Source organism: Eleutherodactylus coqui, chromosome 6 (genome assembly GCF_035609145.1).
Source record: "Eleutherodactylus coqui strain aEleCoq1 chromosome 6, aEleCoq1.hap1, whole genome shotgun sequence".
NCBI lineage: Eukaryota > Metazoa > Chordata > Amphibia > Anura > Eleutherodactylidae > Eleutherodactylus > Eleutherodactylus coqui.
The window spans coordinates 181,321,993-181,348,489 of record NC_089842.1 but is presented as its reverse complement, the minus strand read 5'-3'; the positions used below and the strand labels follow the sequence as shown (position 1 = coordinate 181,348,489).

The 26,497-nt window shown below is 44.7% G+C and overlaps 1 protein-coding gene across 8 annotated transcripts in view; it reads left to right on the top strand.

Annotated features, from left to right (window-relative positions):
- SIPA1L1 (signal induced proliferation associated 1 like 1) overlaps positions 1-19,351 on the top strand; it is a 255,828-nt gene extending 236,477 nt beyond the window's left edge. For 7 of the 8 annotated variants that reach the window (XM_066608379.1, XM_066608380.1, XM_066608381.1 and 4 more), the window contains 5 exons: positions 6,632-6,857; positions 8,172-8,318; positions 10,822-10,936; positions 12,436-12,517; positions 17,495-19,351. In XM_066608379.1, the coding sequence (XP_066464476.1) occupies positions 6,632-6,857; positions 8,172-8,318; positions 10,822-10,936; positions 12,436-12,517; positions 17,495-17,638 (714 nt within the window). In that variant the 3' untranslated portion in view covers positions 17,639-19,351. The remainder of the gene's footprint in view (positions 1-6,631; positions 6,858-8,171; positions 8,319-10,821; positions 10,937-12,435; positions 12,518-17,494) is intronic. The other variant, XM_066608384.1, reaches the window with a different exon arrangement.
- The last annotated feature ends 7,146 nt before the right edge of the window (positions 19,352-26,497 follow it).

Below are 26,497 nucleotides of genomic sequence, written 5' to 3'. Positions count from 1 at the left end.
ATTAATTATTATTATATTTTTTTTTAAACTTCACTTAAAGGTTTCCTTAAAAAAAAAAGTCTGAATTCCTCCCATTTTGATGAATTTCAGAATCCAGTCCGGATGTGAACTCACAACAGCTTTTCAGTATTTTGCAATCACACTAAGTGCGCAAGGCGCTGTACAAGAAAATAATCCCCCATGGAGCTCTGAGCACTTTATAGAGGTTCATCCAGGGCACACAGTTTCCATGACAACAGTGCACTATATACTCCTCCTCTTTGTAGAAAGCCAAAAAATGTGTTGGAAAATAGCAGGTTTTATCAAGATGTCAGTGTTCTCTTCCCATACCGGGCTGACGTTTCTATGCTTGGCATTACAGAAGTGTCTAAACATGGTGCTATTTGTTGCAGTATAGCTTTAGCTTCATTTTTCCACGGCCTTCTTTGCTGCTTGCTTTCTGTCTCCCTATCTAATTCTTCTGACACAATTCTCAGAAGATGGCCCGTTGGGTGCTTCCTTGTCATGTTTCATTTTAGCGTTTTACGCTGAAGGATTTCCTAAACATGTCTAGCAGTAAACAGAATGGAGCGTGTGACCGAGCCGACACGAAACCTTCTCCTAGTATCTTCTGTGAATGTGAAGCCGTTCTGCAGGCTCCCTTGTACTAGGGCTCTGTCGCCTCGTTAGATTTGTACCAATTAGCAGATAATCCTTTTCTTACTGGTGGTTTAGTGGCCTGTAATGTATAATCGTTCTGGCCTTGCTGGGATAGAAATCTGCTTGCAACCCACTGACTTCTTGGGCAGCCTGTGATGGGCTTCTGTTTCTACACAGTGGCCAGTCTGAGGATGCCAAGCTGCAGTAAGGAGGGAACCAATGATGGGGTCGGTTTCTGAATACCTGAAGGCTCTTTTACACACAACTATTATCGCTCAAAATTCACTCAAAAGCCATCTTTTGAGCGATAATCATTGCTTGTAAATGTGTGCCTATCGTGCACTTACTGCACACTTTTCATCCATTGCTGAGTTCAGCTCCGCTTAAATTCTGTCCCTGATAAGACTGACCACACACTGAGTTCTCCACGGGCAGCGCTGATTACATTCTTTCAGCTGCTGTCCCGCTGGAGAACAATAGCAATGTATTTAGAGAACAGACCACCCACTGTTCTCTAAATGCATGCAAATGGCGATAGTTAGCTACTAATGGGCTGATTAGCCCATTAGTAGCTAATGCAAAACGATCACTCAAAGCTGTCAGTTTCTGATGCATTTTGAGTGATCATCTATGTGTGTAAATGGGACCTTACAGTACCTTAACATCTATCCTCTAGGCACAATTCTGCTGATAAAGCCTTTTAAAAGTGAACTGGTGCAATGTTGTCTGATATCTAGAAGAGATGCAAATTAGATCACTAATAGAAATTGTAAATTAGATCACCAAATTAGAAAAGTTTGTACAACACCTTTAAAGGCTCATTTAGACACAACAATTATGGCTCAAAATTTGCTCAAAAGCCACCTTTTGAGCAATAATCGTTGTGTGTAAATGTGCCCGTCTTTCGCTGTTCGGCTGAACGATGGAATTCAGTTCTGCCTGAAAGCCATCCCTCAGCACAACAGCTGATAAGCAGGAATGCAGGCTGTTCTGTGCTCAGGGAGAGCTGATAACAGCTGATTGCTTTGTCTCAGCTGTCAGCCCCATGGAAGAACAAAGCGAAAGTAATCAGGGAACAGGTCTGTGAGGTCTGTTTCCTGATTACAGCTCCCAGTGACTCACAGGCTACTAACTGATAGTAATAGGCATTCCTACCAAGTAGTAGTTTATGCAAAATGATAGCTCAAAAGCCGTCTTTTGAGTGATCATCTTTGCAGTGTAACTGGACCTTTACTTTTGGACCAACATGCACTTTTTGTCATGCATGTAAAAATCGCAAGTACAGTGATACAACACATTTTTAAAGCTGAAATGCATTGCAATCTCTAAAAATAAAATCGCAGAAAAAGTGAGTGCGATGTAGGTCTGATTTTTCTCTGACCTATATCACCCTCGCCTCTGTAAATACAGCCTTAGGCCTGTGTCACATGGGTATAAATATGCATGAAAAACTTGCAATACCAATACGCTGAAAATAGAGTTTGTGCACAATTGCTTAATGCAAAAAAAGTAACACATATTGAACTCATTAAATTAATTGGTCATTTCAAAGCATCAGTGAGGCTTACTTCACATGGATTAGTGCGATACCCCCGCAAGAAAATTGTGGCAATATCGCATATTTGCTCATGTGATGCTTGAGCGGCAGGTATGCTTTTTCCTGAAAAATATTCTCGCATCGCTGACACCTGCGATTTTCTCACGCGGTAAACTACAACAAGAATTGCCACTGTTAGAAATGCATCACACGTACATCGCAAGTGAGTGCGATGTGAGACATCTGAGATTATATAGGGAAACATGGCGAAAAAAGATAACGCAGAAAGAAAGATAGGGCAGGCAGCGATTTCCAAATGTCGCAACATTGCATGACGGGAAACATCGCGCATGGGAAGTAAGTCATTGAAAATCATGGGTTTCATGATTCTGCGTTCACTCGCATTGCTCAAAAAACGTGCGGTTTTCCTTGCTTGTGTGAAGGCAGCCTAAATGTTTTTTACGCAAGCAAAAGGTACAGTTAAAATTGCTATTGTGCAATCAAATATGCAATACCCCGATGTGCAAATACATATACACTGGTGTGACAGACATTAGTATAAGGCTCTATTCACGTTCACATGTCCATTTACAACCAAAGCCATGAGACCGTGCCTGATCCGTCATGTGGCTTATCATGGGTTTCCCTTATTTTGATGGGCAGTATGGCACTGAGTACAAGAGCTGATCTTCACATCCGGTCTGCAGTGCGGGCTTTGAATGTAGTCTCCAGCCCAGATGTGAACACGGCCCTACTTGCTGCAGCGCATAAATCAACTACTAGGCTGTATAATGTGACATAGAGGAAATGAATGGACATTGGAGATGAATCGTCCTTCACATAAATGTTACAATTGGAAGTAAAATATTTGTATAAACAAGACTATAGGATTAGCCAGTAGACTAGTGTCTCCAGTACTACATTTTGCAGGGAACTTCTGAAGTAGGTTGAAGTTTCTTGACTTCATTGCCTCGTTTTCCCGTGCACTTATTTAGTTCTTTCATGGAGCCGGAGAGCTCCGTCTTGTCTCCCTGACAACAGGGAACCCAGGGAGATGTCAACTGGATTGGAAACAAAAAAAGCAGCTGAATCAGTAAACAATTCACTTGTGACTCAGAGGATCTCGCAGTCAGGGGCAGCGCAGTAGAAACTGCAGCCGGCTGAAGAGAGCGACACCAGGTTCTCCATCCTGCTCCCCCGAGCCACCCGTCATATACAGAATGCTGGCCACAGGTCACCTACATTCTGTCATCTCAGACTGCCCGCAGTCTTCTAAGCCAGTATCTCCTAGCACCATCGTCGGGTACCCCTGAACAGTCCAGGTTGCAGAGCAGCTCTATGTGAAATCAAATCGAAGGGGTGAAATCTGCTGCAGATCTGCAATTAAATTAGTGACTGTGAATGCACCCTAAGGACTCCTAGAGAGAGCCTGAGAGTCCTGCCTCCCCCACCTATACACATTGAATGATTTGCATGTATACAAACTTACACCAGAAGCAGTAACTCAGCATTGTCTGGGCAGAGATAAAAGGACTCGCAGGCTTTCCCAGAGTCCTGGCAGCATTTACCCTGGTTTGTGAAAATACGGAATCGCACAATAGAAAATTACTGTACGTATCCCTGAGGTCAGATCTCTATTATATGCATTGGAGACCTGACACATCCACTTTACGAGGTTATTCCCATCTCATATCACAGGAATATGCCATTACTTCTTTGGGATGACCTCTTGTTTAGCACTGTATACCCTTCAAGGTTTTAATGACTTCTACTGCAGTACTAGGTGCATCCACTATCCAATGCACAGCACTGTATCTGGTAAGCAAATGAGTGGGTATGGCTGGGTTCACACGGGGTGGAATTTCCATGCAGACTTTTTGCACGGAAATTCCACCTGCAATCTTAAACCCGAGACTAAGTAGCAAAGGGGACAAGATTTGTAAAAATCTTGTCCACACGGTACAGACAATCCGCACTGAAACTGTCATGTCGTGCAGAATTCAAACCCGCAGCATGTCAAATTATATCGCCCTTTGAGTTGCGGGGTCTCTTCTCTCTATGGGGAAACATTCCCACAGCAGAATACAGGCGGACAAGCCACTCCAAACCCACGCCAAATGGCGCGGGTTTTGAAGCTGCCTTTCCACTGCAGAAATGTCATGGAATTTCCGTGTAGTCCCACTGCTGACATTCCGCAAGATCTCCGCCCATTTTAAACCCAGCCTTACATTGCTAGTTGGACTGCCACAGCTTTTTTGGGCAACTGTGTGATTGTGGTCTAGCTAGCAGCACCCTGTTTAATTTTGCTAGTCTGCCCTGTTATCAAAGGGCTGGATAACCACTTTAAGGGTGCCTGTCCACAACGATTATCGTTATGAGTCAACGCTTCCATCTTTCACTCTTCGGCTGAACGATGATTTTTAGGTGAGCATAAAATCCATCGTTCAGCCGGAGAGAGATAGCAGGGACCGCACTCTGTGTTCTCCTCCATGTGAGCAGCTGATTACATTGTATTCAGCTGGCAGCCCATGTGAAGACAATACAGCTAAGTGCAAATTCCAGACCACATGGTGTGGAATTTGCAAACCGCTAATGGAGGCTCACTTACACGCAAATTAATCTGATAAAGTGCTAATGAACATTATATCACTAGAACTGTCAATCGCTTAAAAGATTGTCTTTGTATGTAAATGAGCCTTTAGAGAGGATGTTATCTGTGTGTTTTCTGCTGTGCCCACATACAGATCACTGATAAACAGCCCAGTAGATTATGCTTACCAGTGGTTTGTATTTACAGACATGCATCTTCCTGCATGTCCCCAAGCTCCTGTCAGCAGAGGGAATCCCTGTGATGTCATTACTGATGTCATGAGACTCCCTAATTCTTCCGTATTCAGAAGCACAGCACGCTTTCTTCGGGTCTCAATGACTGGGGACAGATTATTTCAATTCTTTAGGGCAGAGCAGAGGTTCGCTCCATGTGCAGGACACCCAACAGTGTAATAGACGGAAAGCAGTAAATGCATCACCTGGAGCGCCCCTGCTGGCAGCACAGCATGCCTAGAAGTGTGCCAGCTGGAGTTCTGAGGACACTTCCTTCCAAGAAGACCAGCTTGCTAGACTGTTAATTTACATGGGCTGGTCAGGAGTTGGTTAAAGGCTATGAACACTTTTTTTTTTTAAGTACAATTTTATTTTCACTTAAATTCATGCTTTTTGACATAAGAATCACTTCTGCCATAGGGCTTAATAAAAATTGCACCATGTATTTTCTGCAACTTGTACATATCACTGTATATATATACTAATAGCCCTCTTACATCGGCTGATGGTCATTTAAACGACTGGACTAGCGCTGACGTCACTGCTTGGGTCATTAGTGCTCATGCAGAGCGTTTACACTGACAGACTTCTCACTCAGCGCTTCACCTTCTATGTGAGGGGCTGAGCAGGGAGTGTTTACACGTAACAAGAAGCCAGCAATCCAACAATAGTTTTTCTGTTGATGGAAAGTCAGCGATAAACAATAGTGAGTGTTTTTGTGGGGGTTTTTTTTCGTATTCTCACTGAACGATTATCGCTCAAACTAGTTTGTTAGAGCGAATTTTGAGCAACAATCCTTGCGTGTAAATGGGCCATAGGTTTCAGCCCTTATCTCTTTTCTTTTGCAGGTTTTTATCAGCTAATTTTATGACCACAACAAATGGCCATAAAGAGAAGAAAGAGCAGAGGGAAACAAAAGGCCCTTTTACACAAAACGATTATCATTTGGATTCACGTGACCCAATGAGAATCTCATTCAGTGAATGGGCTCGTTCCCACGGCTGTATACGTAAAACGCTTTTTGCTGGCAGTGAGTCAGCTATTGCTGCATATGATAGAGATTGTGCACTGCGTATGACAGCGTATCTTACGCACGCAGTCATGCGCTGTGTGGCTAGTTGTTTTGTCTACATTCCCCACTCTGTATCATAGTGGCATTTCATTATACCACCATGCCACTGTATAGTTTGAGTTCATCTTCCGTGTATATAGAGCAATCTCATGGTATGTCTTACTTCACATACATCCTATTATAAAACAACTAAATTGGAGCCACTATGGATCTTTTGATTTTTGAGGCATCTTGTACATAATGTAAAAAAAATAAATGTATATTTTATCATGTTTTACTGCAAATAAACTTTTCTTAATTTTTTCCTAAATGTAAGGAAAGTAGAACAGGTGCAAGATAATCATGAATATATTACAGCTTTTATCCCACCTCTGCTACTAGACCAAAATGAGTTGCTTGCAAACCAAGACTTGCCTTACAATGCGCTGCTATCATATTGGGGGGAAAGCAAAATAGTTGTCATTCTTATTACATTTCTTTATTCTTGCTGCAAAATAAGCAACCTTCTAGTACGTCCAGGTAGAGCTCCTATCTTATGAACTTTTACTGCTTTCTTACAGTCTTCTTTTTCTACAACATCGTCAAGCAAGAGATCCTTGCACAGGACGCTTTCTGATGAGAGTATCTACAGCAGTCAAAGGGAGATGGTGTTCATCAATGCTCGAGCTTCACTCCTGGACCAAGCTCTTCCCAATGATGTCCTCTTCAGTAGCACATACCCCTCTCTGAATAAGTCATTGCAAATGCGCAGACCATCATACACTATGGGTATGAAGTCCATACATGGTGAGAAATGTAGAAAGTATTGTATACTGGGAGTTCCTCTCTTAAATACAAAGATGCCACTCTTGTCCATGAGTTGTCTGGAATCTTAGTTATGCCCCATTACCCGACAGATGGGAGGCTGTTTTTGCTTTAAAAAAAAACCAAAACATATATATAATCATATCTTTTTCCAACGTCCCTTTAAATTTTACTGACTTTTACGTGTAATTTATGTGGGGCTATAGCTTACAAAACAGCGCTTTAAAGACTGTTAATATTAGTAAGGTTCCTTTTTTTAGCTTTTCTGTGAAAGGAATTGTGTCAATACAATCCCATTTCATGAGTACACCAACCCAATGATCAGCTGATTGCCACAGGTCCATCAGCTGTATCTACCAATGACCTGATGTTACTTTCTAGAGATGTAGGAGCCAGCCACACATTTTCACAGCAAGGAAAGTACATAGTATTACATAGCGCTCTTTCATGTAATCGGGCCATCATGTAGGACATGGCAGTACTGTGTCCTTTTAAAGTGAAAATTATCCTTTCTTTGTGGCTCCTCACTTCGGCTAGTTGATAGCAATAGACTACAAACTATCACTTAGTCAATAGCAGTATTTTGTTGAGAAAGTGGTAGTATGGAGTCTGCCACTGATGCAATTGAAACCATTTTAAAGTTGTGCATTAGATCTTATGAAAGTTAGTCATATATTTAACTTCTGACAGTTGTTGCAGATCAGTCATTATACAAGTCACCAACTAAGGGGTTGTACGAGTTGTACAATTGTAATGTATGCAGGTTCCCAATGGGTCAAACAACAAATCAGCTTGTACTTGCCTCTCCCAGCTCCTTTCACCTACTGTGTCCATACTTAGTCCTGCGTGCCCATTGTTTATTTACACACTGCCGCCAGCCTGTGTACGGAATGTCACAGGCTGCTACAGTCAATGACGGAGCTCCCCAATCGAGCGCTGAGCTCTGTGTTGGCTGCAGCAGCCTGTGATGTTCCATAAATGGGCTGCTGCATCCTGTCAACATAACATCACAGGGATACCTAGAGCAGTGGCACAAGACACAGCAGGGAGCCAGGAGAGGGATGAGTGAAAGCAGTTTAGTTGTTTTAATACATGAAGAGCCTGTTTACATTACAGTTGTGTAACTTGGACTACCCCTTTAAGAAATATTGAAATATATTCCTAATTCATTACACTAGTTTTTTTTATGATTCTGGTAGCCACCCAGTACTGTAGTTTAAGGGAAAAAAAACCTGTTCGTTTCACAGATACCAGTATTTAAAAAAAATATATAAAAATCTTCCTTGACCCTTCCAGGCGAATTTTCTGCCTCCGACACCTCCCTCACAGACATCCATGATCAGAGAAGACAGGCCATGCCTGACCCAGGACTTATGCCCCTTCCAGATGGTGCTTCTGATATAGAATGGTCAACTCTAGTAGATGCTGCAAAGGCCTTTGAGGGTAAGATATTCTAGAAAAGCTTACGTATTGGAGGTATGTTTTTTCATGTAACTTTTTAAATAGATTTTCTTTAACAATGCGATGTGTAAATCTGAAGAATTTTTTTCTTTTTTGCTTTTGAGAAATCCTCACAATATTACTGACCTCTGTTGTGAAGAATCTAGTTCTGTAGCTTGTCCCCTCCAGGCTGTGTATTCGGCACTTTTTTCCCTGATTCCAGGTCACATGACCAACACTCTGTGTCCTGCAGTTAATGGGGCAGATTTGTGTCAATTGTTAAAGACATTTTTTTCTTGTCCAAAACAACCAATCACAGTGCAGCTTTCACTTTCAATTGTAGAATATGAAATGAAAGCTGAGCAGTGATTGGTTGTTTATGGCTAAGGAGGACAGTTTTTTCTGTTCATAGTTGTCATTAACTGTAGCGCACAGTGTTGTCAGAGTTCTAGTCATGTGACCTGGACGCTGAAAGGAAAGTGCAGAATATACAGCCTGGAGGGGAAGAGGTACAGAACAGAGTTCTTCACAGCAGAGGTCAGTGCCATTGGATACATTTGTCATACAAAGGGGGCCTCTGTGTTCCCAGCGATGGTCTTCCCGGCGGTGCGGCAGGCTGCTCTGTAATCCTCCCCGCTGTCATCTCTCTCTAGCAAACAGGGCTTTGAATTCCCCTGGCTTCAGCAAGTGAGCCCTGTGATCAAGCGCCAGCCAATCACAGCCGGAGCTCGATGAACCAATCACAGCCATTCAGTGATGTAATTCACTGAATGGCTGTGCATGATCGGCGCCAGCTGTGATTAGCTGGCGCTCGATCCAATCACAGCACTTACTTGCTTGAGGCGCGGGAATTCAAAGCCCCGTTTACCAGAGAGAGATGACAGCGGGAAGGATTACAGAGCAGCCTGCCGCACTGCTGGGAAGACCATCGCAGGAAACACAGACACCAGCTGTGAAGTGAGTATTGCGGTTTTGTGGTTTTTTTAACCTAGTGCAGCTAGGCCTTTTGGGGGGAGGTCTTATATTTCAAGCCCCTAAAATCAGGGTAGGGCGTATTTTGGGGGAACGCAGTAGGATGTATAGTTACATCCTAATGGTTTAGGGTTTTTATGGAGGGGAAAAGCAGCTGGTGGGTGCCAGCTATTTTTGACAGCTAGCCATTTACAGTAGCAGTTAATACTGTAAATGTCACTGTCCGTTCTGGCAGCCGTATTTAAAAACCCCCAATCTGTTTTCTGGGGTCTGGAAAGCTGCAATTACAATACAAAAAACACACACCTCAGCACTCATACACATTTATTATAAAATTGCATAACTTGGTAAATTTACTAACCACATAAACGTGGGCCCAATTACCGTGTCACGGTAACCTTTATTCAGATGGGGACCTACTCTGATAGACTTCCCTTTTTTTTTTTTTGTTGGCCTAAACCTCTAGATGTATTCAGGGAAAGAAGGATCAGTACTCAGGATTTCTGTTTTCCTGCTCTGTTTGGGGAGCGAGAAAATGTCACTCGCTGGCCGAACTGATCTGTCTTGTGACGGAAACGAACAGAACAGACCCCATTGACCATAATTAGGTCGCTTCAGTTTCCAGCAGGGCTTCTCGTATTTAACAGGACGAAATATGTTCAGTTTCCAGCAGGGTTTTTGGTATTTTATAGGTAGAAATAGCACGGCATGCTGTGTTACACTCCTGGGGTCACTGGAAGGCTGTGCAGAGGGAAAGCTGATCATAGGACCCTATTATCTTTATTCCTAGTCTCACTTTCCCCTTCACCTTCCACTACAGAGACACAGGATGTAAAACTTTTAATCCAGCTCCCTAACTTAAAATGATTCCTGCTCCCTAATATTGCACTAATAGCTATGATCCTGGTATAACATAACATAGGGCTCTAGGCTTTAAAATTATACAAAAGTTAAGCTATAGGCCTTAAAAAGGGATTTCCAGCTGTAAACTATTGATGGCCTATTTTCAGAACAGGCCATCAATAGTAGATCGGCGGGATTCCATCAACTGGCACTGCTGGCAATCAGCTGTGTAACAGGCTAGTGCCTGGGGCGATCTCTGCTGGCCCGGCTTGGTATTAGACTTAAAGTTCCCATTGAAGTAAATGAACAGTCACTGCAATACCAACCTGTACCACTACATAATGTACAGTGCTGTCTGCTTCCACCTCTGTATAACACTGACAGCAGTCCGGTAAACTGCTGATCGGTGGGGTAGGGAGCAGCAGATCCACGTTAATCAATTATTGATGACCTTTTCTGAGGAGAGGATAGATTATCAATAATTCAGACATGGACAACACTTAAGGAGTAATGTTAGGAAATTGTGTGGCTGAGCTGATTTAACATAGGTCGTTGGTAAAGATTGATAATGCTGCGCTAATATGCACAACAAAATACTGCAATATCGGTTGCCATTATACAATAGTGAATTAGGTTTTTTTTTGTTTTTTTTTTAAAGCAAACTGAACTTTTATTTCTGTTTTTTCTCTAGATCAGAGAGCTTCCTTCTTTTCCTCTCCGGATGATGAACATAGACCTGGGAGCGCAGCCTCAATGGGTGAACAGTTGGATGGACAGTCTACCTCCCAGACCAGCACTTACTTTGGGTATGACTTTTAGGAATTTCATTTTTCACTATTATTCCTTGGTGGATGTTTTTAAACCTCCTATATTTCTTTTCATACACTTACATGGAATGTGAAAAAAAAAACAATCTTCTAAGTGCCTTAAAGAACTTCCCAAATTGGGTATATTGAGAGGTTAATGCACAGCGCTGTTAAAAGTAGGAATGTGTGCCATATGCTTGAATGGGTTGCCAAGTCTTAAAGAAAGTCTCTAAGCAGTTTGGTTGATGCAAACTGCGGACAGCTCCGTGTGGGGCAGGAGAGCATTACTCAGACAGGGCTGCGTCTCGGTCACTCCATAAGCCTGAGGAAGAACCATAAGTAGGTTCGAAAGCTCGCTATAATATACTTATTACTCTTGCTGGGGACAATCACTTTTTGTCAGCAAATGCAGTGCTGATAAAATCAACTTTTATTCCCTGCTTCTTGCAACTGCAAGTGCTTGGGGGGGGGGGGGCCTTCTTCCTGTGCTCTCCTATGTCCAATGAGCAGCTATGATGAAGCGCTGCAGTAGTCTCCCAGTTGGACACTGCAGCTGTGAATCAGAGCTGCCCCACCCGAGCACTTAGGCATGTGCAGTGGAAATAAGCGAATAAGGGAGATGGAATAATACCTCCACAGTGCCACCTATTGGAAGGCAGCATTCCTTCAAGCCAAAGTCAGACTTTTTATACAAGCCTTGTAACAATGACCGGGGAATTAAATCACTGTTACAAGGCTTGTAGAAAAAGTCTGACATTGGCTTAAAGGAATGCTGCCTTCCAATAGGTGGCACTGTAGAGGTTTTATTCCATCTACCTTATTTGCATATTACCCAGAGGAGCATGCATGGCTATTTAAGCCCCGCACAAAAATAGGACGTGCCGCGGTTTGTTTGCCGTGCGAGATTTCGCGCGGCCGTCTGCATAGGAGTGTGTATTATAATGCAGTCCTATGCAGGCTTTTTAGTGGCGGAAGTCGTGGGATTTCCGCCCGTGTGCAGGCGGCCTAAGTGGTCATGTGTGTACATGAGGATCAACACTTTCTGATCATTCATTATGACTTGTAGCCTGCTGTTGTCACAAGTTTTTGCCTCTGCAGGCTTTACCTGTAATTGTCAGCTTTCCCTGAGCCTGTGGGTAGAGCTGTTGCTATAATGTCTCCCATAAAAAGCACATGGGGAAAACACCAGGTCCTGTTCCATATCTGTAACATACACAGATAACGGCAGCACAGAGGACATGATCAAGCATTACTGAGCAGTGTAGATGTGATTTTAGTAGTTGTGACGCAGTAAACACTTAGGCCAAATGTACACGAGCATAAAAACTTGTCTGTGTTAAGTATGTAAAAAATTGACTTTTTTTCATTCAAGTGCAGTTTTGTATGCCATCTGTATGCATTCCATGTGTCTATTTTCACTTCTGCAAGTCATTCGTTTTTCACGTCCACAAAATAAACAGGCACTAATTTTTTTTTTCCTGTATCTCTCCTCATCACAGGAAAGAATCTCCCACATCTCTTGCTTCAAAGGTTGAACAATTGGAAAACATGCTGAAAATGCTGCAGTACGACTTGAAAAAGGTAAATTAGTGTAGAGGAAGCTTACTATACTTGTGGACATATAGTGTTATTAGGCTTTATCCACATAGGTGTATTGGAGCTGTAGATTTGAGTACATACAAGTTAGTGCTAGCAGTTGGAGGGAAGGGGTGTTCTACATAGTCTGACCTGTCCAATCAGTGCTCAGTGTAGGAACACACCCTTTTGACAAGTGGAATGGTAACAGTTTTCAGCTTATTTATAGACTTCTAAGGGGCATAACAGAGGAACGGCACAACATGGTTCTAAGAAAACCTGTTTCAGCTGTGGTGTTTTATTGGGAACACAAGTATGAAGAGGTGATGAGAGAAGTAAAAGTAATAAAGTGGACTCATGTTTATAAGTCCACTGTATTCAGCTCTGCCCTGGCCTTCCTCAGTACTGCTGCCTTAGTGTGATGACTGCCTCTGTGTAAGCATACATGCATTGATATGTGGGGTCATGTGTATAGCTGGCTCTTAAGAAATTGGGGAAGTTAAAATTTTTTATAAATATACTTTTTAATACAAAATAAATAAAACCATTTATTATAACTAATATTTGACTGGGGCATGGGTCCGCATAATGCTTATAATCCCAGTCAGTTACATTATGCTCTTGTATCTAGATATTACGGTTATATTGTTGCTATGATGCCCATGGTGTTCTTTTAATTTCCTGTCAGAATGTCCACCTAATATGTTCAGAGCTGGTGGAGAAATGTACCTAGTTTCCACCACCTGGACCCACTTGTACATGTGGGCCTGCCAGGATGACTTGTATTCAGCACCAATGAGAAGTCTCCATTAGATAAGGGAATTAAGAACACCAGAGGGTGTTTATCACAAATATGTAACTGCATGATCTAGAGGCAACAGCATTTTTTTAATTATTCCCCTTTTATTGCTGTTCTTCGCCATTTTCTTGTTCCTTAAAGGGGTTGTCCCGCGATAGCAAGTGGGGTTATACACTTCTGTATGGCCATATTAATGCACTTTGTAATATACATCGTGCATTAAATATGAGCCATACAGAAGTTATTCACTTACCTGCTCCGTTGCTGGCGTCCCCGTCGCCATGGTGCCGTCTAATTTCAGCGTCTAATCGCCCGATTAGACGCGCTTGCGCAGAAGGGTCTTCTCCCATCGGCTCGGTCCGGCAGCAGCGGCGTTCTGGCTCCGCCCCCTTGTACGCGTCATCGCGTAGCTCCGCCCTGTCACGTTTGCCGATTCCAGCCTCCTGATTGGCTGGAATCGGCACACGTGACGGGGCGGAGTTACGCGATTATGCGTACAAGGGGACGGAGCCAGAACGCAGCTGCTGCCGGACCGAGCCGATGGAAGAAGACCCTTCTGCGCAAGCACGTCTAATCGGGCGATTAGACGCTGAAATTAGACGGCACCATGGTGACGGGGACGCCAGCGCAGGGAAGGTAAGTGAATAACTTCTGTATGGCTCATATTTAATGCACGATGTACATTACAAAGTGCATTAATATGGCCATACAGAAGTGTATAACCCCACTTGCTATCGCGGGACAACCCCTTTAAATGCAGCCATAAATATATGTTAAATAATGCACTTTTTCATTCTGGTTGCTGAGACAATCCAAGCACATGTGTAGATCTCTGCTCTAACGATTTGTTTTCCTTTGATAAGTGTTTTTTAAACATCACAAATGTAACTTAAGTAGAGCCAACATTAAAAAAAAGCAAAAAACATAATTTCAAAAGAGTTGATCAACAGGTTATGCTGCTCTAACCACGGGCATCATGAACCTGGGACAGTTCTGTACTGTGCATCCTTGTATGTTTTATTCTCAAACGCTGCCTTGTTTCAAAATACATACATTGAAATTTGACAAGGTCTCTGTCACACAGAGGGGGCCGCGGCCAACCTCTTCGTACCCGCAACTTGTAGAGTGACAGCTATCTCTATACACACAAGGGGAAAGAGCTTTCAGTCTACTTGAGGCTAGCGCGGCCCACGCTTGTGACTTAGAGCTCCGTTCAGAGTCAAACTTCAAAGTATGTTTATTCTGAAACGCTGCAGTATTTCAAGTGTTACCTGGACACAATGTGCATACCTGTCCTGGGTTTGTGATGCCATGGCTCAGGCAGCATGAGCCTAGTGCCAGGTTCTCTTTAATATTAGAATAACTAAAGATACATTGGACACAATGGCGCTTATTTACTAGTACTGTCTAAAAACCGTGTTAGTTGTAAAATTTGTTACTTTATCACAGTAGCTCTGTTGAATGATATATCTGTTGATTTGTCTAGTCTAAGTTTATACCATATATTAGTAGACCTAGTTTATGCCATAATTTTGACGCTATTTGTGGCAATTTGGAGCAATTAGCCTGTCGCTTTTTTTGGGCAAGTCAGAGACCTGCAAACAACCTGTGTAGGAGTACCGAGAGATTTCATAGCAGGTTTCTGATACTCTATATCTGATGTTTTCTTGCACCCCAGGCATGCTGATAGTCCCTGGAATGCTTTTTTTCAAGCATCCCAATGATATGCAGCTTTCTGTAAAAGTATGTTCCCTATGCAGAAAAATAACAAATTGGCATATTCATCTCTCCCCGCTGTGCTCTGCGCTGTAGCTCGGCTCTCCCCTCTGAGTTCTGTTATTGGCTGCAGTGCCTGTGACATCCGCCTGAACCGAGCGGAGCTGCAGCCTGTAAATTAACAGAGCAGCAGAGGACCGAGCACCGATGTGGGACACAGTGGGAGAGGGTAGAGAGGAGAATATGCCGATTTGTTATTTTACTGCATGGGGAACATACTTTTACAGAAAAAAATATAGCTCTGACCACCACTTATAATTTATAACTAAATCTGCTCCATTTTGGTAAAGTGACAAGTTAATCTACAGCGTGTTCTTCCAGTTTCAACTGAACTTCACAAGCAAGCAAATGTAGCAGTAAATGTGCCAATTGTTAGGGGCCTTCCTACAATTAAAGTGGTCTCAATTAAACAACCCCTGAAGTTCTTTAAGGGCATAGAAGGGTGTCCCTCACAGTCTTAAGATAATAGTCTCCCATTTATTTCAATGGGCGCTGTTATGCATTCCACAGGTGTAGCATTTGATTGCCAAGGTTTACAGCTACCAGACCAGCTTGCTTTTGAGAAGGGCTTTTCCAATTGAACCAACCCCTTATCTTATTGTCAATAAGGCATAATGAAAGTGTGATTGATGCAGGTCATACTACATGGAAGTGGCTAGAGACATGGCCAAGCCTACAGTTTCCACTGAAATTAATGAGAAATGTAGAAAAGCTCAGATTACTCAGAGAAAATGATAGTGTTGCAGTAATATACTACACACAACATGTATCTTGTTACAATACATCATTTGTCAATTACTGATTCTCTGTTGCATAACGAATATATCTACAAAAACTCCTTTGTGTAGAAAGCTAAAATTACGTGATGGTCACATGCAATTGCATTGCGGTATTTCCTTGTCCGGAATGTGTGCATCTATAAAGAACACACATAAGTAACCAAATTTAGATTTCACATTCAACTGTTTGTTTTGTTTCTTGGTTACAGCCAATGCAGATTGCCATGTTGACTGGTCTTTTCCTCCTGTTCCTGTTAGAAATTAAGTCAACCCCTACTGTGACTCTTTATTTATTTTTTATTCCGAACTCCAAATTAAAAAGTAAATAATTGTTCCTTTATTACAACAGTCATCTGTAAAGGGGTAAAAGATTTCAAAGGTAAGGCTATATATGAGGGGTGACCACCCTGCAGCTTGTGATGCCATTCTGTGCGGTCCCCAGCCACAGAAATGTGTATGCAAGCATCTAGTTTCCTCTCTTCACTGACCTGTAGTCTCCACGTCCGAGAGAAGAGAGGTGGCACGTAGATCAAGAGAAGGAAAGGACAAGTAATATAGGCTGAACTGGATGGAGATATGTCTTTTCCCAGTCTTGCATACGAAGTAGTGATGGTGCACTACATGGCCATCTTTGGGTTCGCCATATATTGGGAAAATGTGGTTCCTTGATTCCTGTTTGGCTCAAAAGGAGTGGAGTTATAGAGGTGGCCATTTATGCATCTAGCTCTCTCCACTGTGGTTTAGGGGAGTTATGAAATGCTAGGCTGTTACCCCCCAACACCCATAATCTGCAATAGAGAGCCAGGTGCAAGCATGGCCATGGAGTGCTGAATGGGTAGGGGGCCTGTAAGTCATACCTGCACTTGTAAGACATTTAAATAAAATAAATAAATACTGTTTGTATAGCGTCAACTTACTCCTCAGCGCTTTCAGGTAAATTATTTATTACCCCCCTAACAAGCTGGGTACTCATTTTACCAACCTTGGAGAGATGGAAGGCTGAGTCAACCTTGAGCCAGCTACCTGAAGCAGGTGCGAATTGAACTCACAACCTTCAGGTCGTGAGCAAGAGCTTAGGACTGCATTTCTGCTGCCTTAACACTCTGCGCCACACTTGGCTTATTTATGGCATACAATTATGATATGCCATAACATTTTTGGATGGTAAAACGCAATTAATAGGGAACCTGTCAGCACTTTTGAGCCCCATAAACTATGTTATTGGGCTCACCAAGATGAAGTTCAGAGAGCTATGTTTCATACTTGCCAGGTGCCCCGATTCTGCTCTGTGGCCCCGTGAAGTTGCCATATACACACAGTTAGACTCTCTTCAGCTGGCTGTGTATGCGGCTCTCCTATTCATCTCTGTGCACACAGCTGGCTGAAAACAGGGGACACAGTGGAGGAACGGGGCGCCCGGTAAGTATTAAACGCCACTCCCTGTACTTCCCATTCCTTCACGATTGAGCCCCATAACATAGTTTAGTAAAGACAGGTTTCTTTTAATATTTTTTTGTGGAATTTGGAAATGCTTCATTATGATAATGTGGCCCTTGGTCTAAAAAAGATTTTGCACATCTGCTGTATAAGCCGAGCTTGCTTGCTAATTATCATATGCACTTGTTGTAGGAAAAAGAAGATAAAGCGAATCTTCAAGCCGAAATTCAACTCTTACGAGAAGACAACCTACGCTTGCAGGAAGAATCCCAGAATGCAACTGCAAAGTTAAAGAAGTTCACGGAATGGGTGTTCAACACTATAGACATGAGCTAATGGCCAATACAGACTGTAGAGAGCAGAAGACTTCTTGTGTCCAGTCAAGTGTGTCTCGTAGACCTTTTAGCTTTAACTGCAGCTGGATCCAAGTGTACATATAGAAAGAAGCTGCAGTGTTTCACATCTCTCTACTTTTTAACCTGCCTGCATGTATCGAGCAAAGTATCACTTATACACACTGCCCATGCTATGAGGATCACACCGAATAAGAAACGTATTAGCTGAAATGTGAATATTTCAGAAGAAAATCTTGTACAGTTTTGCACACAGACAAAAAAAATGACAAAATTGGTTGCTTTTTGGGCAATAATCCCTGAGCAAAAAAAAAAAATGCCATAAAATGATTATTTCTTTTGGTTTTGGATGGGTTGTATCACTTGAAATAATTTTCTTATGCAAATCTACATGAGAAAACAAACTAAGCCATGTAATAAGACCTAAGTTACAGCTTCAATGATGTGCTGTGTGTTATCAGCCAGCAATGAAAGTTTGCTTGTGTTCTCATTGTACTGTAGTACGGTGTTCACCAAAAGTCTTATCAAAAAGGCTTCTTTCCGGTTTCTTTTTTTTTTACCCCACTAGTGTAGATAATTACTTGTACCTCAACTTTCTTTGTGTAAAATAGCAATAACCCCCCCCCCCCCCAATCCACCCATAAATTAGAGGTACAGGAGATCATACAGAAGTTTTCTTGCTGCCAAGTTGCAAGTTGACCCTTTAGTGTCATGCATAGGGATCTGGAGATCATACTGGCCGCCCGTGTTAATAACTAATTAAAATGTACAGAGCTATAGATTGTCTGTCCCTGGTGGACCTTTCATAACGAAGCATTGCATCCTATTCAGAAACTTCACAATTTAACCTTTTAAGGTATTTTCTTATAATTTAATGGAACACTAATATGTTTGCATCTCTTATAGTTATGTATCAGCACATATAGCGCACAATTCTGGATTCAATATTCTTTGTGGTGACCTTTTGTTTGAAAAGTCCCCTTTGCCTATAAGTGACTGTACGAATATCATACAGTCCTAATTTGGGCTATTTTACAGTATTTCAGCAATATAGAGGGCAAAGATACAACGTGTGCAGTTTATGTTCAACTCTACATAATGGAAATCAACATAGCATCAAAACGAACAGTTCAGAATTTGCCTATAACCTAAATTTTTAAACCAAACCCTATATTTGCTACCAGATTCTATCTAGGCAGAGAGATTTATATTTTGTAAGAAAATGTAACTTGTTCTCTGAACATATTGTTTGCAATGCTTTTATTAGTACGGTTTGTGACACTTTGTTTCTTTGCAACGTTTAAAGATGTGCTTTTTTTATCTTTTGTTTTTAAAAATTGCTTAAGGCATGTACAGAAATACTCTATTCACCCACATGGTAAAAAAAAAGCTTACAGTTTAGTTATTTAGCCTACAAGAGTCGTTTGGTAAGATGTTATAATGGAGATCAAAAAAGTGTTTGATTGTCTTTTTTATGACTGTATGAAGGAGATTTATATAATAATGCCTGGTATCACTTGTACATTTTTTTTTTTTGCAAGCCTCTCTCTACCTTTCTGGAATCGTTGATTTCCCTACTTCAGAAGGGGAGGTGCTTGAGGCAGGCTATTTATTAGAATTTTGCAACAAGGTTATTGTATCTGAGGTTGCAGAGAAAACTTGTAAAATCCTGAAAATAAACCTGGTTTTAAAAGTTTACTGGGTTTGGTTATTTAATAATAATCTTTACTTTTTATAGCGCCAACATAGCACTTTACAGGCTAGAGGGAACATGAGCAAAAGAGGAACATGCATTATTAAAGCAATAGACGTTTTAAAGAATAAGAGTGCATTCACACGAGAGGGTGCCGGTACGTACATAGGTGCGCACAAAACCGGAGGTTCCACATACGTGCACAAACACGTGTGAATGTAGGTCAGTGCAGCATTGCTTTCAATGGGGCCACGGTTGCTGCCGACTGCTCCATTGAAAGCAATTGTGTGCCTGCAACCCCTACTGTGATTTTTAGGGAAGGGCTTTAAATATAAGCCCTTCCCAGAAAATCATTTCTATCTGGTGTAAATAATTTAAAAAAAAATGCACTCACCTCTCCGCCGCTGCCTGGGCTCAGGCACGTCAAGCCGCTTGGGTCCCATCACTGTAATGAAGTTCTTTCAGTAGGCGTGGATTTAAAATCACTGGCAGCGCTCAGCCATTCATTATATGACAGCTGAGCGCTGCCTGTGATTGGTCACAGCGCTCAACCAATCACATGCAGCGCTCGGCCTTTCATTGAATTCAATTATGTTAGCATGATTTCTCCTTCATAGGTAATATAAAAATTTTAAAGCATGCCTCATTTTTCAGACCACTTCTACGGTACTTATTTAATAGCCTAAATCTATTATCAATCTTTATGCAAATAACAAAGATGGAAAAATACCTATACAGTGCCATCTATTGGATGGCAGCATTTTTAAGCGCTGTAGAGGTATTTTTACATCTTTCTTATTTGCATAAATTTCTCAGAGGAGCATTGCCTTATAAAGTCTCCTTACTCATCTTTTAGGTGTCCCCACACCCTTTCTGGGTGCTCTCCTTGGGGAGAGACTATACCATCCCCTGACCCACTCACCCCCTAGGTGTCTCCACACACTTTTTGGGTGCTCTCCTTAAGGAGACACGACACCGCTTCTAACCTATTATCAATCTTGTAATATATTTTCATTATTTTTTTTTTTACTGCTGTAAATCAAGGCTGAAGTGCAGTCGGTTTGCAATCTACTGCTTGTCATTAGGTGAAGGTAAAATGCCCTGGTGAAAGCAGAGAGTCATGATTGACTCCTCGAGTGACGTCAGATCATGACGTTTTCTTGGCAGACTGTTTTTGCGGAGTGATTTGCCATTGCCATCCCCAGTCATCTTGATCCCCCAGCAAGCTGGGTACTCATTTTACAGACCTTGGAAGGATGGAAGCCTGAGTCAACCTTGAGCCGGCTACCTGAACCACCCGCAACCTTCAGGTTGTGAGCGAAAGCTTAGGACTGCATTTCTGCTGCCTTAACACTCTATGCCACACGGGGCTCATAGGTTCTCAGATTCTCAAGAAACTAGGTTGGTAAGATGTCTCTTAGCAGTCCGGCAAGGGCTGTCTTTACAGGTTTAGCCTCCCTGTGCTTACACTGCTCTCAAACCTGCAGTCAGTGTGTACGCAGTCTTGCCTCTTCTGATGATAGATTTACCTAACTAATTACCTAAATGTAATGTTCTAATGAAAGTATATGAGAAGATTCACACAGGCGAGTAGAAGTTGTCTGAAAAGTTAGGTATGCTTTAAGCATCGAATTATACAATTGTGTTGCTTTCTCCATACCCCAGACTTTTCATTGTAGCTCCACTTATGATTTGCTACTGTGTATATATAGGACAATGCCACAGAATCTCTACTGCTGAAAACCTCAAGCGTTCAGAAGAAAATATTTGACTTTGTTTCCACGAAGCAAATGATTCAAGTGGATGAGATTTATAAGAAGATTCTAATGGAACTCCAGTTTTACATGTAATTTATAGTACTGGTACTCTCTTCCATTGTAGAATTGTTAGGCCATCCTATGCACCCAAACCTACACCTAACCTTTAAGGGTGTTTCTCCAGTGAAAGGGGCACGGTCTCCTCAAGTGCAGAAGGCTTCCCAACCAACATCACATAGCTTTGCATTTTCCAGGTTTCCTATGGCTGTCGGCATCTGTCCTGTTGTGACTGTCGCATGAAGTTTCAACAGCTGTTACCATATAGCTCTGAAGATTCTCACACTTTGGCCTCTGGCATACTAGTGTATTTTGGCCTGTGTGCTGTCTGTGTTAATTCATGGACACCACAGGGCCCATTATAGCCTATGGGGGCTATGCATAATGCTGATCGGGCATGTTGAATTTCAACTTATGATCTTTTTGTTCCTGAAGATGAGCTGCGAGACCTGTCCCCCTCTGCTCAAGAAAACACATGAATACTTGGTCAAACCGAGGTTTCATGTGTATGAGGATGCTGGGAAAGGTGGCTGTTGGCAAAGAACCATTCAGCCCACAGATATTGAAGGTTTATGAGCATTTTAAGGCTTCTGCAACACACACCAATGGAAGAGAAGGTGGTAGATCTGCATGCAGGGGATGGAATGATCAAGGAAGGATTCAAGGAGAAGAGGAGTTGAATATGCTGTATAGGGGGGAGTGATGCTGCAGGTGCAGCTACATGGTACTGCGAGATAGTGGTGCTGCAGGGGCAGTGAGATGGTAGTATGAGGTGGTACTGTAAGGCAGTAGTTATGCTGCAGAGGCAGTGAGGTGGTACTGTAAGGCAGTAGTGATGCTGCAGAGGCAGCGAGATGATACTGTGAGTCGGTAGTGGTGCTGCGGGGGCAGTGAGATGATACTGTGATGTGGTAGTGGTGCTGTGGGGGCAGTGAGATGGTACTGTGATGTGGTAGTGGTGCTGCGTGGGCAGTGAGATGGTAGTGTGAGGCGGTAGTGGTGCCACGGGGGCAGTGAGATGGTAGTGTGAGGCGGTAGTGGTGCCACGGGGGCAGTGAGATGGTAGTGTGAGGCGGTAGTGGTGCCACGGGGACAGTGGGATGGTAGTGTGAGGCGGTAGTGGTGGCGCAGGGACAGTGGGATGGTAGTGGTGCCACGGGGGCAGTGGGATGGTAGTGTGAGGCGGTAGTGGTGCCGCGAGGGCAGTGAGATGGTAGTGTGAGGCGGTAGTGGTGCCGCGGGGGCAGTGAGATGGTAGTGTGAGGCGGTGGTGGTGCCGCGGGGGCAGTGAGATGGTAGTGTGAGGCGGTGGTGGTGCCGCGGGGGCAATGAGATGGTGGTGGTGCCGCGGGGGCAGTGAGATGGTGGTGGTGCCGCGGGGGCAGTGAGATGGTGGTGCTGCCGCGGGGGCAGTGAGATGGTGGTGCTGCCGCGGGGGCAGTGAGATGGTGGTGCTGCCGCGGGGGCAGTGAGATGGTGGTGCTGCCGCGGGGGCAGTGAGATGGTGGTGCTGCCGCGGGGGCAGTGAGATGGTAGTGGTGCAAATTTCTATCTCCATTCTATATAAATAGCTTTACAATACAGCGCATGCTGCACTGCCATACTTGTTACTCAGGTAAATGAAGTTGATGGTGACCACTGCCTCAGTGGTTGTCACCCTTCTTCCTGCGTTCATTACATAATCACACTCAGAGTTTGCTCCTCTCCTGGTAAAACACGATTTCTCGTCCGTATCATTGGGGGCCACAGCCTAAACCATGGGATATAGCTACTGCCCTAGGAGGCGGCACTAAGCAAAAAAGTGTTAGCTCACCCCCCCCCCCCCCCCCGCAGGCATTTCTTTAGTTTAGTGTCTGCTAGGAGGCAGACGTGGCTATATACGGGAATCCGGGGAGTCAGGGCTTTTCCCTGGCTCTACTGGCCTCCCGGGGGAGACGCAGGCAGGGGGTGTCTCCACCACTTCTGCTGCGTCTCACCCAGAGAAGAAAAAGGGGCCCGACCCTGCAATGCGCATTGGCGTCGGTTACCCGCCAGCCATAGGGCTCCCCCCTCCCTGGAGTGGCGCACTTTCTGACCAGTGACGCATAGGGGGAAGCACTGCTGGAGACAGGTCGACGTGTGGCCAGGCTGTGGCTCCCCTGACGGAAGCAAGGTACCTTAGGAGCGGGCATCCTAACAATGAAGCAAGTACGATGGCAGCAGGCAGCAGCGGCTATCCTAGCAACAGGTGTATGGGCACGGCATACCAGCAGGACGCCGTGGCGCTGGCTGGGCAGGTCACTTCTGGGCGCGGCACTTCGGGGGGGGGGTGCCGACGCTGAGCTGGAAAACGACACTTCCGGGGCCAGCCACGCCCCCTCCGGCCGCGGCAAACTTGGAAGAAGCAGCCAGGCAGAAGAATGACAGCAAGACAGTCCCTTTGACTAGTGCTACTGAGCCCAGCACTGTGCGCAGTTCTCAGCATGCAGCATCCAGCGCTGACACGGCCTGCTGACTTATTACCACAGTGAGCACCCGGACAGCAGCAGCACCTTCTGTAACGGGCACCAGCAGCTGTACCAGCACCCGCAGCAGTACCTGTCACACACCTGCCAGGTCACCAACGCTACTATTTCCGTATGGTGGACCAACGTCGACACCTGACGGCCTTCAAGCTTCAGGACCCAGAGGCTCTAGCTGGATCCGGGGTACCGCTTAAACAGCTGCTGGACCGGGTAAGCCTGCCAAGGCAGCACTTCGCGGTGTCTCCCTTCCCCTGTTCCCCCTGCAGGTACTCCTGTGCAGTACGTAGCATTCCCTCTCACCTGAGGTTTTCTGTTGCCATGTCTGACCCTACATCAGTGGGTTCCAGCCGGCCAAGGGGAGAGTGAAGCATTACACTTGCACATCTTGCAGCGTTAAGTTTGCCTGCGGTCAAACCGACCCCCGCTACGCTAAGTGTACCATGACACGTGCAGTTCCAGGGACCCCGGTGCCCCCCGCCGCCCTTGTGGGGCGAATCCCAATGGGCTAGGTCCTTGGTCGCTGCCGTTCCTGGCCTGGCCACATCTTCTGCGGCAATTTTACGCCGGTTAGAATCCAGCTCAGAAGTTTCCTCTTCGGAATATGCGCGCGGGAGGGCACGCAAAAGGAGGTCCCGCAGTAGCGGGTCACCTCCCGTAAGTCTCGCCATACTAGAGCGTCGCCTAGACCCTCCAAGTCCAGGCGGTCCAGGGACTCTCTTGGCTCCAGGGAGTTCGTCCGGACTTATCACAGATCGAGGCATTCTTTGCGGTCGTGGTACTTTACAAGACTGGCCCCCCCGGACATCATGCTCCCGGGCTTCGCAGGATACGCCCAAACAGCGGGCGAGAGCAGTGAATCGGAAGACTACAAACGCTCTGCGGGCTCGTCTGCTTCTGATCTGGACGACGAACAGGTTTCGCAATTGGCGAGCCTAATGGATAGTCTAGTAATAGCTGTAAGAGAAACCCTCCAAGTAACGGAGGAACCAACAGAGGCACTTCCATCCACGGTGTCGTTTAGACGTAAGAGGAGACCGCGACAGGTCGTGCCAGACCATCAGGACTTTGCGGACGTCCTTGATAAAGAATGGCAGAATTCTGACAAAAAATTTAGGCAACCCTGGAAAACTTGGGAAGTTACATACCCATTCCCAGGGAATCTGAAAAAGGGTTGGGCGGTACCCCCGGTGGTCGATCCGCCGGTGGCACGGCTATCCAGAGGCACAGCCGAAGTGGCAACTCTGGCTAATCCTCAAGACAGAAAACTGGATACATTGACGAAATCAGTATTTCAGGCTACAGGCACCGCCCTACAGCCGATCTTAACGGCCGCATGGGTCAGTAAAGCCTCGATAGCCTGGGCTAAACAGCTGCGGAAAGACATTCGGGCAGGCGCTCCACCTAGTGAACTACTTGAAGCAACAGACAATATCATACAAGCGAACAAATTCGTATGCGCAGCAGAGAGATGCAGCTGAGTTCGTGGCTCGAGCATCCGCCACTTCTATCGCGGCAAGGCGAACCCTCTGGCTAAAGAGCTGGTCAGCCGATTCAGCGTCCAAAATGGTCCTAACAAAATTACCCTTTGAGGGAAATAGGCTCTTTGGGCCCAAGTTAGATGACTTAATAAAGGACGCCACAGGCGGCAAAAGCACGTCATTGCCACAAATACCAACAAGAAAGGAAAAGGTTCCATTGAAGAGGAAACCGTTTTTAGGTCATTTCGGCGTTTTTCGTCCCGCCCTGGGACAGGGCAGTGGTCCCAATCCAGGAGGGCCCCGGCAGACGCAGGGAAAAGTCTAACCTTCAAGACGAGACAACCATGGCGATCCCGACCAGGAACATCTAAGGCGGCAGGATCAAAGAACGCGTTATGAGTCTCCGCCCCCGCCCAGTGTCACCAGGGTGGGGGGCAGACTCTCCCAATTTCGGGAGACATGGTGGAGTCGCGTGAGCGACAAGTGGGTGCAGGAGATCGTGGCCTCCGGGTACGCGATCAAATTCGCGACTCTACCGCAGGATTCGTTTTGCAGGTCCAGGGTACCTGCCACCCCGGGAGGAGTAGCCAATCTACAATTGGCAGTGGAAAATCTTCTGGCACAAGGGGTTGTAAAACCAGTGCCAGGGATGCAAGAGAAGCAATGGTTCTACTCAAATCTTTCTCTAGTGCCCAAAAAAGACGTCAGGGTCAGGCCAGTACTGGATTTAGGGAAACTAAATCAATTCATCAAAACAAAGGATTTCCGGATGGAGACGATTTACGAAAGTACTACCAGCAGTGATGACACTACTCCATGCAAAGGGTATAGCGGCCATACCATACCTGGACAATGTGCTAGTAAAAGCACCGTCACGGGACGGCAACATCGCGAGTTTACGCGTCACGAGGGAAACTTTAGAAGAATTTGGCTGGATAATAAACCGCGACAAATCGTGCCCAGTACCAGCACAACGTCTGGAGTTCTTAGGCATGATATTCGACACCAGCCAGCACCGCGTTCTACTACCTCAAACAAAAGTAGACAAGCTTCTACACGGTGTTCGGTCTCTAATGCGGAAGAGAACGTTGACCATCAGGCACTGTATGAGTATTCTGGGCCAGATAGTAGCAGCCTTCGAGGCGGTCCCCTTTGCCCAGTTCCGGTCAAGGATGCTACAACATCTGATATTGTCCCACAGGAACAGGTCCACACGGACCCTGGAGCAACGAATCCGGATAACCCCTCAAGTCCAGGATGCGTTGAAGGGGTGTTTGAAATCTGGGAGGCTTCAGGTGGGACGGTCTTTGGGCCCAGAACGATGGATAGTATTGACGACAGACGCCAGCCGCT